The 18,830-nt window shown below is 38.1% G+C and overlaps 2 protein-coding genes across 2 annotated transcripts in view; both read left to right on the top strand.

The window, feature by feature from the left end:
* The first annotated feature begins 125 nt into the window (after positions 1–125).
* On the top strand, positions 126–10,879 carry LOC121507099 (prostacyclin synthase-like). Its single transcript, XM_041783254.1, has 10 exons — positions 126–1,862; positions 2,444–2,567; positions 3,890–4,065; positions 4,586–4,729; positions 5,117–5,244; positions 6,980–7,161; positions 9,214–9,349; positions 9,765–9,946; positions 10,341–10,492; positions 10,626–10,879. The coding sequence occupies exons 1-10, from the start codon at positions 1,795–1,797 to the stop codon at positions 10,774–10,776; spliced, it is 1,443 nt and encodes a 480-aa protein (XP_041639188.1). The 5' UTR covers positions 126–1,794; the 3' UTR covers positions 10,777–10,879.
* Positions 10,880–14,453: 3,574 nt separating this feature from the next.
* LOC121507269 (potassium voltage-gated channel subfamily B member 1-like) overlaps positions 14,454–18,830 on the top strand; it is a 53,365-nt gene continuing 48,988 nt past the window's right edge. Inside the window, exon 1 of the mRNA XM_041783517.1 lies at positions 14,454–15,059. Coding sequence (XP_041639451.1) covers positions 14,508–15,059 — 552 coding nt within the window. The 5' untranslated portion in view covers positions 14,454–14,507. The remainder of the gene's footprint in view (positions 15,060–18,830) is intronic.

Genomic DNA, 18,830 nt, shown 5'->3' on the forward strand with positions numbered 1-18,830 from the left:
AGTATAAACTCTTTGGCAGGGACATGTTTACAACAAAGTGACCAGGGATGGAAAAAGTACATGACCATTGTACTCAATTGAAAGTAGTTATTGTGGTTAAACGTATTGGTCTATAATTCTACTCAAATAAGTAATAATTATTTAGTTTAAAGTTTACTTTAAGTAGTGAGTATAAATTGAAGAGTTATGCAGTAAAATGTTATCTTTCCTTATTGACAAGAACAAGGAATAGATCTCCAAACAGATTGGTCAGGTAAAGTCACACCTCTATAATAGAGTTAAATACACAGCAAAATTGACATTGTTAATTTAACTAATGAATAGTTTGATTCAGCAATTAAAATGTTTCTACATTTGTCCACACAACATATAGTTAAACTATACTTTGCAATATGGCAGAGCTGCAATAACCCTTGAAAATCTGTGGCAAGTTGGGTCTAGTCTGGAAAGAACAAAAACAGAGTCAGCATCATAGAAAGGCAATTTATTCTGATGAAGAATACATGCTATGCATCCTTTGGGAACACTTAAAGTCACAGGTAGGAACTCTAACTCAGTGGATACCTTCACTCATGGTGCAAACATGTCTTACATAACACTGGTGGATCAGCACTGTCAAATAACTCACATCACTGATGAACGTATCTCCACTGATGCTGTTTTGGGATGTGATGTGGAGTCATTCTCTCATTATGTACTACTGTGCAATCAGTAGGTGGGAAGCTTACAAGAGTAATTTACTCAAATAACTACAGTTATCATGGTTAAAACTTACTTAAATAGAAGTAAAATGTACTTTAAAAAGTACAGGTACCCTAAATAATTACTCAATTACAGTTATTTGAGTGAATGTAATTACTTTCAATCCCTGAACGTGACTTACCTGGATAGAGCAACTTGTTTTTTTTTTCTGCATATTTTTTAAGATTAATTTATATTCTATCTACAGGAAAGGAATAAAAACACCTTTTATGTCCATCAACGGCCTTAAATTTAATTTTTTACTCCATCGTTGACGTGCTGAGCCAAGCACACTGCAGGTGAAGACACTTTAGGCTTAAATCAGCTCAGATGAAGGGAGAAGGGAAGTGCTTGTGCATAATTGAGTCACTGAATGACGAGTTTGCGGTGTGCCTGAACATTTGCATGCAGCAGGATTACACTTCCCTTTGCCTTTCAGTAAAACAGGCAAAAGACTTACCCAACACACCTATCGTACTTTTCCAAACAGGGAAATTTATTGAGCAGGTTTTGACCAGACTGAAGAGAGAATTGACGTGAGAGAAACGGCATACTACGTTGTTTCTGCATTTTTACCCAGAGTTTCTAAAAATGGCGCATAAGTAGATGTTTTTACTAATGTGCATTTATTGGGAATTAATTTTAATACATTTCAAAGTCGAGCAGACGCCTGCAAATTTCCTTTCCCAAGCCCTTGATTGGTTTTACATATATCTTAAAATGGATTTAGGAATGAAAACAGGATCACACGAATGTGTGTAGCCCCCTCCTTGTGATGTGTGGCGGGAATTCCCGGGAAGAAATACGATATTAATATCACTCCGAGAGACCCACATGAAGGAGAAATTAATTCACATACTTCCGCCTTTTCAGTCTCTGGGTCGCAGGTTATGCATGACGTCAGCGCGTCGACGCTCGATGGAAGTTTTATCAATGAGCCCTCTGAGATGTTATGACTGGAGAAGTGACGTAGTCCTCAGCGAGAAGCTTTAAAAGCCATGTGAAGGCTGTGAGACATCTAGAGACTGCGGAGAGGAGACGTCAAAACACAAGATGATCTGGACCGTTTTCCTGCTTTTTCAAGCCGTGCTGCTTTACTTTATTCTCACACACAGATCGAGGTAAGCCCTTTATTTACCTGTGCTATTCTTATTTAAAACACTTTATTTTGCTTTGAATAAGTAAACCAAGTCAAGTGCTATTTTGATAGCCTGGTAACTAATGGGCTCTTTAATTGTGTTTGAGTCCTTGCAGCTATTTTAGTCTTGTTTTGAAAAAAAATCTGACATTTACCTTTTGAGTAGCAACAATATCAACAACTAGCTGAGAATTATGAGAAGGGATTCGCCTCCAGGCTTTGTTAGTTTTTGGGGTTGTTCCCGCTCCAGGAATGTGGAAAAACTGCTACACAGTTAAATGTAGTCTCACTTCAGATTATCCTGCATTTTATTGTTTTGTTTTATGATCATGTGATGTATCTAAGATGTCATGATCTTTTCTATCTAATCCTTGGTGTTGTTAAAGTGACATTTACCTCTGTTACTGTAATCTCAAGAATATAGGTTAGTCATACAAACATGGACCACACCAAAATAAGATATGATCACCCAGCCTTTTTTATGCTTAGTATTGTGTCTATTTAAGAAAAAGGACTTGGCAATAGGATGTACCAAATAACAAATTTTCACTTAATCTTTTTTAGATCCAAGGGTGAGCCACCTCTAGACAAAGGAGTGATCCCATGGTTGGGCCATGCACTTGAATTTGGAAAAGATGCTGCAAAGTTCTTGACCCGGATGAAGCTGAAACATGGCGACATTTTCACAGTGAGTAGAGGACACTCATTTGACACAGCAGTCGCACCTCTGTAAATGTAATTTATTTGGCTTTAACGAAGATTTTTCCTTCATATTTGAACAGTTAAGCTTTACAAAAAGGCTTAAAAGCACAGACGCGAATCTCAGTTCTCATGCAAAAGCATGACAATGGAAATCAGACTGGTAGAGGTTTCAGATTGTTTTATATAAGGGAATTTCTTAAAGGTTACATTTGTGCCACTTCTGCCTCTCTTAACGTTAACAGCAAGTTACATACTCCATTCTGTAACATTTATTGGGTTATATATAATTGCTTTGGATCGGGGTTGTCCAAACTACTAAGGGCCACATTTAGAAAATATGAGGATGACTAGCCCGCTTTAATATACCTCACCTCTGGTGTATCAAAGTTAATTAAACCATCTATGTAGCTTAAAATATGCTTAGATATTCTTATAAAGAACAACATGCATCACGGCTGTCCATCTGTGGCTTGACAATGCAAATAGCTAGTTATTGTTAAGGACTTTGGGATAGCCTGTCAGATTTCATGGAGGCCATAGTTGGAATAAGAACAAGGCTCCATGGAGCAGAGAAGGGAGACACTGATGGTTCATCTCCACATTCAGACACAAGACAAAAGCAAACTGTACAAAGCTGCCAAACTTTATAGAAGTGACAATGCTTGAAGATCAGCGCAGTACGAGAAAACATAGATGGAAAACCATGTGGCTAGCATTCATGGTGCTATTTTCCCCCATAATTGTTTATTCATCAGGGCATTATGAAACAAGATATTATCATTTTGTTTGTCAGCATGTGTACCATGCATTTTAAAGTCTCAATTTAGTCCTGATTAATGCATGTCAGTGAATTATTCTTGTTAAAATATTTGTTTAAAGAATTAAAACGGGAGCATTGCCCAGTTTTGAAGCTCAGAGGTACGACAGAGTCAAGCACAAGCTTCATGTTCTAATGTGGGCCATATTTCATTTTATTTTTAGAGTTTACAGTGGGCCAATTAGAAATGGACCACAGGGTTAGGGGTTCGGTCGCATTTTCCCCCTGGATCATAGTTTGGACACCCCTGTCTTAGACAGATTAAGTAAACCTAAATTCTAATTGATTTGCCTAAACTGTCTAGTTATTTGAAATATAAGAAAGGTAAGACTGATTATGATTGATTAATGGGATATAGATTTAGATATTTAGCATATATATGGATTATTACTGTTTTCATTGTATTTTTTAAACAGCAAATGACTCAATGTTTGCAGGTGATCCTGTATTACACCTGTCTGTGTCTCATACATGTTCACTGTGATCTTCAGGTTCGTGTTGCGGGGCGGTATGTGACGGTGCTGTTGGACCCTCACTCCTATGACACAGTCCTCAAAGACTCGGACTCCCTTGACTTCAGCCGCTATGCTCAGGTGCTTATGGAAAGGATCTTCAACCTGCGGCTCCCTCACCACCAGCCAGCTAAAGAAAAAGCAACAATGAAAAAGTATGTTATTATCTGTACAGTTAACACTGAAAGCTTGTTCTGCATTTTTTCATTTTCACTTCATGCCAAAACAGAAGAGAGAAATGTTTTTGGAAATCACCTCGTGATTTCCGTCTCGTGGATTGTTTGTTTCTGTAAAACGGCTCTCCCATTTTTGGAAAACTATTTTTAGATCTTGTTTGGTTGCTTGGCTGTCATCCACAGTTTTTTAACAGTGTGAAGTTAAAGAAAACAGACAATTCTTGTATTGCAGAAAAAAAGGAATGGAACTATGCAAAGTAGATATTCTTTATTCAATCATTTAGTTCACTACTTTCTTCATTTTCCTTCGATTGATGATATTTTAATTTGACCCAGTTTTGACCAAATATTAAACTCAAGTTGCGCTACCTCAGGGAAAAATAGATAGGGCTACACACCGGTCACTTTAAAGGTGTATAACGGAAGACAGTGTAATCAATCAGTGCAACATGACTTCTTTCTGTAACACAGCAGTTAACCTTTCCCTCCGTGTCCGCAGGTACTTCCATGGCATGAATTTGTCCATCCTGAACAGCACCATGAGCAGAAACCTGCAGGCTCTCCTGAAAGCCAAGATGCCTCAGAACCAGAAAGACTGGAAAGAGGAGGGACTGTTCAACTTCTCTTACAGCTTACTTTTCAAGTGAGAGAGCCCCCTTCTTCCTCCTCCCACACACTTTTTACTCTGTCAAAAGAGGCAAGAGTTCATGTCAGAAGTCTTCAGCTAAACAGTTTACACACCAGTCAAGTCTGGGACCTGTGTTTGTAAACACACTGAGAAATATGTATAGAATGATGACAAAACTGTTTCAGGTGACACTGACTAAAGTAGAGTAGATTTTGTGTAGCCAGATCTGATGTTATCTACAGTCTGGAACGTATGGGAAAACACCAGCTAAAAATCAGTGATGTGTGATGGCAGAACTGTAAGGGCGGATTATCCTTACATGAACACAAAAATGCTACTCATCGGTCTTGAACTGGAAAGAGACTTGCACGTTCTCACATTAATAGTCTCTGTTGCTTGCAGGGTGGGGTACCTGACGTTGTTTGGAGGCGAGCAAAACAACAACAGCACTGATCCCTCACGGGTCTATGAGGAGTATAAGAAGTTTGATGGCCTCATAACGAAACTGGCGAGAGGCACGCTGAAGCCAGGTAATGAAACAGAATACAACCAGAGAAACCAACAAGTTAAAAACACAATAACTGCTGCTACCTGAATAAAACCCTCAGTTATGATATATTCAAGATTTGAACGCATGTCATTAGGACCCATTCATACCAAGGTAGTCTGGTCCAGTTTTGGCTGTCAGATCGAAACATATCTTCAAAATAAAATAAAAAGAGTTGTGTTAAGCCAAAAAAGGCTCCCATTTCTAATAGATGCAACTTAACATTCAAGTGACAATATTATACACATTATAATATTGGGTTCAAGATATGATTAAGTCTTTGTTTTCTTTAGTTTTCTAATATTTGTAAAGAAATCAGATGAACATTAATGACTTTACATGAATGCGATTTCTTACTTATATTCTCAAACAAAAATCACATTTTTAAAAGATTTTTGTAAAAAAAACAAAAAAAAACAAAACAAAAACAACACTAATTTTAAACTTTAAGGTTTCATGATTACAATACAAATAATGCAGGTTTGTCCATACAAAAACACTGGTTATGTTAAACCTAAAAGAGACGTGCTTTTTTTTAACTTCCCATGATTTTGACTTGTCATTATTTTTACCCACTTTTAATTGTATCTCAGTGTATTGTTACATTCTAGGGATCAAATCGTCCGATTCAGTTCAAAACTTAAAGACTACTTTAGGATACCTCCTGGTTAACGTGGACGGTTTTGTTTGAATTTATTTGTTTATGATTCTCTTTTAATTATACAAATCAAAACCTTTACAGCATTGGCTCCTAACCTGGGGTCACCCTTGGGGGTGCACCAGAGATTACAGTCTTCTGGCTTCTTTGTGGTTGTCAAAATTAAATTTACTCATACTAACTAAGATCATGATCAAACACTTAGGAGTCTCTTGGTTAGAAAACCGTGTTCGGGGCTATTTTGTATGGATTTGAAAAATCAAAACTATTTAATCTGATGTCATTTTTTTACATCTATGTATAATCTTTGGTTTATGTTGGTCCTGGAGAGCCTCAGCTCCTTTACGATACAAGTGGGGCTCATAGGAAAAATGGTTGGGAACCACTGCTTTAAAGCGACCCCATGCTGGCTCTTTAACATCCAGAGCTAGTGCCCTTTCTGGGCATGTAGTTCTATTAAAAGTGTGTGTCCAGTATAAAGTAGAAAAACATATATGTTTTTTTAAAAACAAACTGAAAGCCAGTCTGGATCAAAAGGTTTGATCTCCAAATAGGCAAAAAAAATCTATTCTTCGCATACATTTTTGACATTTAGCCGATGCACATTGAAACATAAATCATGACAAAGTGTTAGATTCGTTTGCTCTGTTTACGCCTGTCAGTGTGTCTTGGGAAATGTGCTGTGACATCATCCCCCTCAGATTTGTTTTCTGGTTGCCATGGCACATTTACCTTACTCAGATGCTTACATAGCGTCTAGAAGTCTTTTAGTGTTTTTGTAAACTTTTATAAATCACAACTCATCATCATAAACTGACTGTGATCTAACCTCTACGTGTAGCTCACCGTGCTGGCACAACTTTCTCTCCTCAGGCCTCGTCACTCATTGCATGTCATTGTTAATGATTCCATCAGGCACGCCCATATCTCACCAAAAAGTTGGCCAATTACCCGAGCACCTGCTGTGGTCGCACGTGCCGTACCTGAGATAATGTTACTCTCCCACCTCTACTGTTCACTTGATCACTAATTCTTTGCTGTGTTTTTCTTTGTGACACAGAGGAGAAGAAGATGGCTCAGAGTGTTCGGCACACACTGTGGGAACTTCTGGCCCCAGCAGGTCTGACTGAGGACTCAGAGTCCAGCCCCTGGCTTCATTTATACAGGCAACTCCTGAAGGAGGAGGGGGTCGACGAGGAGACGCAGAGGAGGGCTGTGCTGATGCAACTGTGGGCCACACAGGTGAGTCAGACATCTGCGCAAAACGAAAACTTCAGTGATCGCATGGAGAGATTAGGCAATCTGCACAGCTCAGACTCACAAACCTGATGTCTCTGTGCGACTTTGAGGTAGTGTCTGTCTCTTACTTACTTTCATTAAGTCTTGAATTCAGTGAGTCTGAGATTGACATATAGAGGTGTAGAAGCATTAATACTTTTATCTGACACATGAGGGTGCTGTTTACCTCTGCTTTTACAGCAGAGACTTCACTTTAGAGAGGGAAAAGGCATGGAGGGCTTTAAGGGGCAGAAGAAGGGCTTTAGATATTGAATATTTACAGGACAGTTTGCTCCATCAAAATAAAAAAAATAAAAAAAAAACTTTTTTTGATATTTATTTTAGACACTATAGCACAGATTTAAATGAGTTTCTCCTGAAGAATCTGTATGTAATGAAATGTTTAAAAAATGCTGTCAACATTTATTAATTTAAGCTTTAATTAAGGAGGAAAAGCTTAACAAAAAATATCTGTTTTACCATTTCAGAATTGCTTTTCTTTTCTTACCTGGCCGTTTTTAATCACTGATTTAAGGATTTGTTTCCTTTGAATTTTCTTTGTCGCCCATTTAATGTGTTTTGTTATGTCCACAGAATATTTTATTAAATCTTAATTTATGCATATTTTATATAATAAGTTTTATCTATGTGGCATGGTCAAGAATGGCAGCACTGACTACAAAGCCATGCATACAGAAATAATACAAAGTATGAAACTATAATACATTAAATTACATGGAATGAAAGGTAAATCCTTAAATAGTAGCCAAAATCAGCTTAATTAAAGGTACCAGGTAGAACATGAGCAGGAAGATGTGTCAAATTACCTTCAAATAATTTGATGAAACTATTCCTAAAGTTAAAGGACTTTTAATATATTTCAATGCAAAATGGGTAGCAAATTTACTCACTTTGGTCAAACCTTTTATGCTAAATAAATTGTATTACATGTCAAAACTCACTACATTGTGTCGATTTAAGCCTGATTATGGATAGGTGTGCATAAACCCATTCATCCCATATGAGAAATACTGCTGTTCCAACATTTGCAAGACAACAATGAGATAACTGGTTAAACTTGTTTTGTCTTGACTTCTTCTAAACATATCACTAGACATGTTTTCTACTTGTACATTTTGCCTACAGCCCTGTTTGAGGGGCTTATTTGCATCAGCTGAGTTCATCAGATGTTTTCTCCATCACTTGCATTACTCTGCAGGCTGTTTACTCAGGCTTTTCACACTTGTTGTCACCATGGTTTATTTACATTTGTTTTCTAGTTTTGAGTCATAACTTCTCAGTTGTATGTGAGTCACACTTTTCACCCAAAATTTAGTGACAGAAATTAAAATACACTTACAGGATATGCTTGCCAAATAAATACTTTGTAAAGCGGTCATTACAAACAGTTTTGTAAGCAGAGACAGTGCCATGTTGAGTTCAAACAGTCAGTAAAATATCATAATTCTCCTCATGTAAGTCGCTGATTAACCTGCTGAAAATTTGGATTTTGTTATCTTCTTTTGAAGCATGTACACATTTTTCACAATCACACTGCAGTAAACATAATTTTTCTTTGTAGTGTTCTTGACGTAAGGGTCAGATTTTGTGGTTATTTATTCAGTGTTCATTACTTATGTGAACTCCTGGCAGACAGCTGTAGTTTTTCCTCTGTCCTTGGATGCAGGCAGATGGCAGGGGACCTTCGCTTTCCAAAGGCTCTCCTTTTTAAGTAAACCATTACTGTGCTGTGTTGTTCCAGTAGTGACACTACCCAGAGCAGGACTACTCTCATCTCAGACACATGAAAGGAAGCTATTCTTTTTAATCTAGACAACAGTAAAGATTCACTAAGCTTGTTTTTGTATTGATCAAATCTGACAGTAACTGTAGGTCATACTTTGTTGCAATCCCAATTTACCTTGACTGAATAACCATCTGTGCTGTCTCTGTGCAACACCAGAGTGAAACACACAATCTTATCTCTGCATTAACATCATCTCTGTTTGTTTCCAGGGTAATGTTGGTCCTGCTGCTTTTTGGCTGTTGGGCTTCTTGTTGACAAACGCTGAAGCTCTGACAGCAGTGAGGAAGGAGATGGAGACCTTTGAGACCTCTCCACTGGACACACCTGTGGACACCCCTGTGTTTGGTGAGAGCTTGATCTTAGCTTGTGTAAACAAAGATACATTTATTTATAAGGGCACTGTTCCCGATGTCAGACAGATTAGATAGGAACAAACCTCTGGATGGCCTTTTTTCGAACTACAATAGAAAAAGTGTGATCTATCGAGCTAACTATGGAATTATGGATATTACAAACCTATAAGCCACAGAGCACAAAATCCCAAAGTAGAGCAACATATTTTTAAAGGCTTAATACCTCTATCTAAGGATATGGTGGATTTATGCCCATAATTTCCCATATACATGTTTCGTACAATATGTCATCACTGTTAGTTATTGAAATGAAAAAGAATAAGAAATGAGAAAGATAAATAGAAATACTAAAGACTATTTTAGTCCATTTATTGTGGTTTCTTACACATTTTTCCATCCCTTTCCAGACAGTGCTTTAGAAGAGGCGCTGAGGCTCACTGCTGCCCCCTTCATCACCAGAGAGGTAATTCAAGAGAAGACTCTCCACATGGCTGATGGCCAGGAGTATCTGCTTAGGAAAGGAGACCGGGTGTGTTTGTTTCCCTTCAGCAGCCCTCAGATGGACCCTGAGATTCACCATGATCCAGAGGTTTGTTTTCCTCTCCTGTTGAAGTAACAGCTCTCATGTTTCCCACTTCTGCCAACTGCTTTGCCAAAAGCTTCCTGAGCTGCCAACTGGGATAGCAGTAATTGTATTTGCCAGTGCTTAGATACAGGAGTGTAATTAGTGTAGTTGTTTATATAAGGTGGACTCAACGCCTACACAATGCTGACCCTAAGGTTACTAGTGAGAGGTCAAACTCAGAGCTGTGGACCACTGAGGGATTAGCAGAGCACAGGAATATAAACACAGCTAACAGGCATGGGAAGGACATAATTTAGTACAAGAAAAAAATCTTATAACATATGATCAGGTTTATTTTCATATATAAATCTGCCCTTCCTCATTGCATTCAATACTGAAAAATGCGTTTCCTTTCCAGAAATACAAGTACAATCGCTTCCTGAACGCCGATGGATCTGTGAAGAAGGATTTTTATAAAGCAGGGAGGCGGCTGAAATATTACACCATGCCATGGGGTGCGGGGGCCAATGGCTGTGTGGGAAAGCAGTTTGCCATCAATACTATCAGACAGTGAGTGTCCTATAATTAGTGCACCAAAAACCTTTAGAATCTCCTCAGGCTTTAAAATCTGAACATTTTTATACCATTGATTTTTGCCTAAATGCTCTCAATTTCATCTGCCATGTGTTTGTTCACTATCCAGGTTTGTTTACATGGTGCTGTCTAACTTTGATTTGGAGCTGTGTGACCCACAAGCTCAGATGCCGGAGGTTGACACCAGTCGTTATGGATTTGGGATGCTGCAACCAGAGCGGGACCTGTTTGTCAGATATAAACCCAGAAATACACACTAGGACTTTAAAAACAAACTGAAAATATGTTTTATACACATTTCACTATATGCACACTGATTATACTGTCAATATGCTCTTTGTACTTTTGTATCCTATATTTATATTCTTTTGTATATAATTATCATGCTATTTATGAATAAATGTAGATAATATTTGTGTAAGATACTGTGTTGTTGGATGAGTTTTTGTGAAAATGATTTGTTCCACTTTATTGCAGCCACACTCATTTATGTTGCACATTATAATTCAGTGTGTCTTAATGTTGTCATGATGCAATTTTAGGAGTTGTTGAAATTTGCTGCCTCGATCAGTGCCTCTAATACAAAGCACAAGCATAAGGAGGGGACTGCTTGTTCTGTAAACAGAGCTGGCCACACATCTGTCACACTCACACATGCCCACTGTTTGCAGAGTGAGGCTGAGTGGAAAGTTTAGATTTAGATGGAAAGCAACTGATTACTCGCTAGCAGAAGCAGATACTATAGACCACAGATTGGAGGGTACAGTGGACCTGTGAAGGGTCAATAAAGAATATGCTCACATTTCATCATTTTTGATGAAATAAGTTAAAACGATGGAGCCCTTTTTGTGGGTTAATGAAATATCAATGATATGGCTGTATCTTGGAGCCCAGACTGGGTCATACTGGTTCACGGACATGAAAGTCCATTTTAGCAAGCATTCATATGCTAGGATTCAGAGAAAGTCGGGTTAATAAATAATCCTTAAAGTCCTCTTTTTTTAATCTCTTATATGTATAGGTAGACAAATGTCTGCAGTCTCAAATGTACCTTAATTGGACAATAATAACTATAATCCCATGCTTGCCTGGATGTCTGTTTCCTGGAGTGCAATGCTGTTTCAAACATCAGAGGCACAGTATGGTGTGAATCCACAGAGCTGTGTCTCTCTGGCTCTGCGAGGGTTAAACTCTCACAGGCTGCAGCCGCTGGAAGAGCAGAGCAGAGTGAAGTCAGCCCCTGCAGGATCCCATCACAGTCACAGGCGCCGGCCAGCAGCCAGCAGCACGCTCCCACACTCACACTGAGAGCAGGAGGAAGAGGAGAGGCACCTGAGAGCATCCCAGTCTCTACTTGTTGATATTTACATCAAACAGAAGCAGTCAGGATAGGTTGGAGGTGATTATGTCTGCATGAAAACTGGTGTTATTTCCATCATGTCGCTCCGTGGCTCATGGTGCCTCCATCAGCTCCCGGTGATGTGAGCCGGTGATCTGGACCGAGAACATAAGTTTGAATCCTGCGATTGCTCTTGAAATGTTGCTGCTGGACGTTCACGAGATATACCGGGAAATAAAGGAGACACGTATGTATCAAATTTAGCCATTTTTTGATGCACTGTTATCTATTTTTAGCCCTATTGTTTTTACTTTGATATTTTTGTGTCCTGTTTCACTTGTCGAAGCTAACCGTCATCACAATCATCAGTAGTTTGGCTGCTAGCTAAAGTAGGTATGTTTACGTAGATAAAAACGCTATTTTGTGGCGTCACTCATACGTCTTCATTAACAGAAATGTAGTAAGTTAAGCAGGGATGTCTTACTTATAAAAATACTCACAATTTTATTGATATTTTTCTTGTGTAACTTCCTTTAGAAAAAGACGCACTTTTTTGAAACTTTGCACCACACTTTCAATGTGTTTGGGACAAGCAAATATTAGCTTAAGTCCTGTTTAATATTACTCTCCTGTCCAGTGCAAACCTACGCAGCCTTTGAGTTGGTATTAAAAATCATTGTCTGACCGTGGCTGGCACATTTCAGCACCACAGTCTGCGGACAGCAGCAGACAGACACTTCAGCACCGGACAGCGCTCACAAAGTCCAGTTTATCATTGTCCCCGTACCTCCACCCCCACCGTGCCTCCACCCTTGTCAGCAAGAAAAGCGGCTGTGCCTCTTAAAGCTGATTAAAATATCCATGGGTTGTCTGATGAGTGGATAAACCACCTGACATTTATGCTGTAGGACACAGAGGGTGTTCCACTGTGACCAGGTGGGTGGCCGGGAGAGGCCATGGCCACCCCAGATTTCTAAATATGATCAGCTAGGTGCTCTGTCAGAGGCGATATTCCTACTTAAATCAGTTTTTTGGGCGATGTTGCAGGTTGTTCTTCGTGAGTCACATTTGCTGTTGATAGTTCCTGAAATTTTCAAGTCTAGCATCAATTTTTGAGTCATTACAAAAGAGGCAAAGGCGGAGGGAGGGTGGCCCGAACATTTCTTTCAGAAGCCCTGAATATTTTTGACTGGTTGTATTAAGTTTTCTGCTGAGTGCTATGATAAATAATTCCAAAGAGATAGACAATAAACAAACCAATGAAACTTGCTGGTTACACCACCAAAATCTCATACATAGCTGAATTAACCTTTTTTAAGGCACAACACCTAAACGTTCTGAGAACTTCTTAACATTGTACTAATTTGATTTTTTCTGTATTTTTTAAAGAACAATATTTTTTTCTGGAACAACACACCTTTCTTTATGTTCTTCGTCAAATGCCATTTTTAAACTTTCATACTTTGTGAAATATAACGGTAGAAATAAACAGTTTCTGCCTTTTTAGGAGGTTGAAATGGAAATTTTTGATCATCAGTGTGTTATGTTCAAGAGTATAAGGACACTTTGACAACAATTACATATTAGAAATGATTTAAGATCTAAAGGATGACTTTTCCAGGTAGAACTTTGCTAATTTTGTCCAAATTATGTGGATTTGTTGGCATTCTAGTATTTAAAACAGCCTAAAAACAGGACCTTTATTTGCCTGATAGCCTGATTTCAAGGTAGCATGTCTCCGGATCTTCCTAAGTAAAGCTAAGACCCAGATATGTAACTCTCCTGGCTCCGCCCCTGAAATGAGGCCAACATGGCTGAAAGTATGTGTTGTCACTCATTATTAATTACATTAATTTTAATTTAAAAAACATCCAAAATTGGTGCATTTAATTTTTTCCAAAAATTAATTGTATTATTTATTGTCCCTTTTCAGCACACTCTGGTTAAGCCACTGCAGTGTCTCCCTGCAGCCACAGTGATGTAAAATAAGTCCACTACTGCTCATTAATGTCTTATTTTACTTTGAAAAACTCACAAACAGCTCAGTGGATAAGTCAAAGTCTTCTACAGCTTCTTTTGTCAAACATTTACTTTTTTACTGTCCCCTTAATCCCCTTTCAAACCATAACAAGTTTCCTTTTCCTAGTTAAGTTCATATTAAGATCTACATACAAAAGCAGGACAGTATCCAAAGAGGAAATCAATTACTCTTGGTTTAAGGCAGCGAAAAAATCCAAAATAACACAAACAGTTTTGAAAGGAAAATTATGGAATTTTAAACTCAGCTATCTACATAAATGCTTAGATTAATTGCAATTAAGAGTTTTAATCTTTGCCAGCCAAATAAAGTATCTGCAGGAATAAAATATAAGAATACTTAAGTCAGACAGGGTGAAAAAATGTATTCATTCTTGTATGTAAGCGCTCATACTTTAGTCCATCCCTGCTAATGAAGGGATGGACTAAAGGAGCAACGTTTGGCCAACGTTTGGTCACACCACTGGCTATAACTTTCTATTATTTTCTGTTTTCACAGCCATAGGAAGAATCAAGGAGGGACCCTGATGCGGTCTCCTCCAGAACCATGTCCTCTTAATCCACCAGACTGCATCTTCCTCTCTTTTCAAGTGTCTGAGTGACCTGAAAGTGAAGATGATCAAATCAGGATCTCACTCAGCCTCCTTGCCTCCAGACACTGTGGACATCATCCGCAGCAAGAGTCAAACCCGCCGGGTGAGACTTAACGTCGGCGGCCTTCTCCATGAGGTGCTGTGGAGGACTCTGGACCGGCTTCCTCGCACCAGACTGGGCAAGCTGAGAGACTGCAACACCCACGACTCCATCATGGAGATCTGTGATGACTACAGCCTAGACAGCAACGAATACTTTTTCGACAGGCACCCTGGCGCCTTCACCTCTATCCTGAACTTCTACCGCACCGGGAAGCTGCACATGATGGAGGAGATGTGCGCCTTGTCGTTCAGCCAAGAGCTGGACTTCTGGGGCATAGACGAGATCTACCTGGAGTCGTGCTGCCAGGCCAGGTACCATCAGAAGAAGGAGCAGATGAATGAGGAGCTGAAAAGAGAGGCCGAGAACATGAGGGAGAGGGAGGGAGAGGAGTTTATGACCACGTGTTGTTCCGAGAAGAGGAAGAAGCTGTGGGACCTCCTGGAGAAGCCAAGCTCTTCATTTGCTGCTAAGGTAGAGTAAGACCTTTTCTTATTCTGGCACAAAACATCAGGAGAGAGGAGTGGTGGCACACAAGGGTTTAAAATTATTTATCTTTCAAGAACTGGTGGGAAGTTTGGGAAGTAAGAGAGCTGTTTAAATTTAGTCTAACATCCAAAGCAGAAATCTCTCTTTGAGACTGGCTTGATCTGATGTCTGACTTCTTTGAACCCATACAAGTGCTTTTAATCTGTCACAATCTGTAGTTAGGTTTGAAAGAGACAGACAGAGAGGATGTTGTTGTCGACTCAGTGCTTCACGTCAAACTTTTGCTCATTCATCAGTGTGTATTGAACAGCAAGACTTTGGAAGAAGTAATTTTGTTGCCTTGCTTGAATCAATAATCTTAACAAGGCGTATCTTTCCTGAGAATAAAGGACCTGGGTGCTGTTTTTCTGCAAGTCAATTAGAAGCCGCTTTTTGTTTGTGCTTTTTCAGAAGAAAACATGTCAAGCCTTTATTGTTTGTCTTTATTGGTTGTTGTTCTCCAGCCAATATTGTCTGAGCGAGGCTCTCTTGGGGTACTTACTGAATGCTTGTGGTTTTTCACAAGTAGATTCAAAGAATGACACTTCATCATTGGATTTTAACGCTTGTTGTGACAGCATGACACCCTTCTAGGCAAACATCCATATTAATACTATCATAGTCATGAGATATTGGCTTATTTAGGCTCTCCTGCCTCCCTTCCAGTTCAATATTCTTGACCCAGCTCTTTAACAGGCTTGTGTAGCTCATATTCCAGGAAAAGTTTCCTAGATAAATTGATCTAGACATGTTAACAGCATTTTCATGACTTTGCAAAAGATGTGCTTACAAAGCCATATTTCATACATGAAACAACAGGCTTGAGATTTATAATAAAAGATATAACCTCATTTTGTCTCTTTTAAACAGGAACAGGGTTACCAGTTATGAGCTTAACTAGAAGTAAGAATGCTTTTTTCAGACGCTGTGTCATTACTGTCTCAAATGCCCTCAGATGTGACATTTTTGTGCACAGTCATAAGACCACAAGGCCTGCCTAGTGTTGTAGCCACATAAAGATAGCATGGAGGAATCATTAGTCTGAAAATTTCAAACACCCGTTTGAACAGACCTTCGTGCATAATTTATTCAGCTCATTTACTCGGAGAACCTGCTCAATCTCTGACCTTGAATTACTCAAGCCCTTAATTATTTTTCCCTCATTATTCAATCACATTGCTAGAAGATATGCTCAATTTAAACCACAGTGCCCCCTCTGTTTCCTCTTAGCTTCCTGAAACCATTAATTACACACACTAACTATTATCCAATAGCAGGTTCTCTCATTTTCATGCTGACTTATCTTCTGGTATCACTGAAATGAGTGGAACATTTACAAGAAAAGATGAAAAGGGGTTAACAAATCCCTTTTCCTAGATGATACATTAAATCGATATGTAACATCTGCTTTTTCTCTAGCACATGGTTTCACCTCTCTTGACAAACAGCAAAAACTCCTTTTCAGCAACCAATGATACAGGGTTGATTCGTCTAGTATGGATATATTACATGAACCGCTACATTTCACCCCAAAAATAATTATAATTGCTACTCTCAGGAAATTATGTAATTTACTGTGTGACTGTTAGCTCAACTATCATACTGCGTAGTCTGCACTATAAAAAAAATCCAACTTGATTAATATTGAGTGAACAAATTCTGAATTATTGGGTGCACTTTTGATAACTGAACTAGTTGATGTAACACATCATATTACGTTTCTGAAATTATTAGATATATACCCGGTGAAGATGTTGATTTAAGATCAACCTAACCCTTTAAAACCTAGCGTGTCACCGGCAATGCGCTGTTGAATCACACTTTGCATTACCATAATTACAAGCTTGTGTAATTATGTTTGTGTTATAGGAAAAATTCAAACACTTTCTGAAAGATGAGAAATTGTCCTTTACAGCCAACATCTGGTTATTACTGTAATTTCACCTTTTCTTGCTAAAAATCAAGCATAAAGTTCCCTCCTTTTTTGTAATTCTTCATTTTCAACTCTTAAAACACTCTTAACTCTTTGTATATTTAGATATTATATTTATATATACTCCTCATCAGCTACCATTTTTGAAATATTAACCCTGATCTCCATGGGTAAAAATAACACCTGATTCCTAGCACAACAGATTTACAAAAGTTTTTTTGTTTGTTTGTTTGATTTAAAAAAAAAATTAAAAAGCAGGCTGATTGCCACAAATAAATCAGGACTTTTGTCTGTCTTTATGCGCAAGTAAACTCCATTAAAATTGAGAATGGGATTCTTCAGGGATGTGTCCTGGTTCTTCTTTAATTGCCATTCTGCACTCATATATTTAAATATCTTTTGAATTAACAAAACATTGTGTGCAGATGACGTACTCCTGTCTTAGCAGAAAGAGGTAGATTGAGCTACTCTTTTGGAAATATTAACCCTGAACTCCATGGGTAAAACAATCACTAATGCCTGTCAGAATTTGATATTCCCAAGTCTTTTAATAATACTAGTCTTAAGATATTATTACATAGACAATAAACAATACAAACAAGTTAAATTGTGTTTTTTGTTTGTTTGATTTTGTCTTAGTCTTCATAAAAGCGGGTTGATTACCTGATAAAAATCAAGATGCTTGTCTTTATGCATAAGAAAACTCAATTAAAACTGAGAATAGGATTTCTCAGGGATTGCCCGTCTGCACTTGTATATTATAATATTCTGGGTAGATGACAGACTCTTGTCATTTGTAGATAGGGTCAAATTGATGTATCTCTACGCCTTTGTTTGCTTTTCAATTGTTTCGCTTCTATCTACACACATAGAAACAAATTTAACCCAGAAATGTTAGCTCAAAATAAATACATACAGGTATTTATATTATTTGATAGAGGATCATTTTTTCTACCCATTGTCATTTCTACCCTTTTGAATTGTTTCCTTTAAATACATGTTTTCAGGCTTTTCTTTAAAACTGATCACGTCTGAAATCTTGTCTTGACTTATAATGCTAGTATACAGTTAAAAGATACAGAAAGTTCTATTATATCTAGTGTAGATAATAAGAATACACAATGTTGGATTCCTGCCATTATAAGATATGATATGTAAAAATTCATTGTACCTGATATTGATACCAATATATAAATATAATTCAGACCTAAACTTTAAATTCTTAAAACACACTTTAAGATTAACAACAACTTTAGACAACATATGTCTGTTTGTCCTGCCTTAAACTCTTTTAATATCTGCCGGTAGCTTGCTGATAAAAATGTCCATCCGGATGACCTAAAACACACAGGCTTTGAAATAATAATTTAAAATGCCTGAAAGTCAGCTTACATTATAACTAATAGTCTCTCAGTGCTTACAATGTGAACTCTGTTTGATTTTGCCACTCGACACACGCATACAGCTTGTATTTGCTTAGCCCTTGGGTTCACTGAGTTCACAGCACAAGTAATTACAAATTAAAAGTTGGGAACAGGACCAAATAATCGCTTGTTTACTCTGCTTACTTTGCAAATTCAAAATAGGCTGAAATCACAGCCTATAGTGCATTTGTTAATGAATAATTGGCTCAATTTGCATTAATAAGGGACTTTATAAATTAGTAGCAAATCAGTTTTTTAATACAAGTACTATTTCCACCTGATGAAGTGCCCTCAGGCTCTTTTAATTAATCATAGTTCATTTTAGCATCGGCTCCTCTCCACTGTGGCTCCGTCATTCAG

The sequence above is a fragment of the Cheilinus undulatus genome, linkage group 3, assembly GCF_018320785.1.
Source record: "Cheilinus undulatus linkage group 3, ASM1832078v1, whole genome shotgun sequence".
NCBI lineage: Eukaryota > Metazoa > Chordata > Actinopteri > Labriformes > Labridae > Cheilinus > Cheilinus undulatus.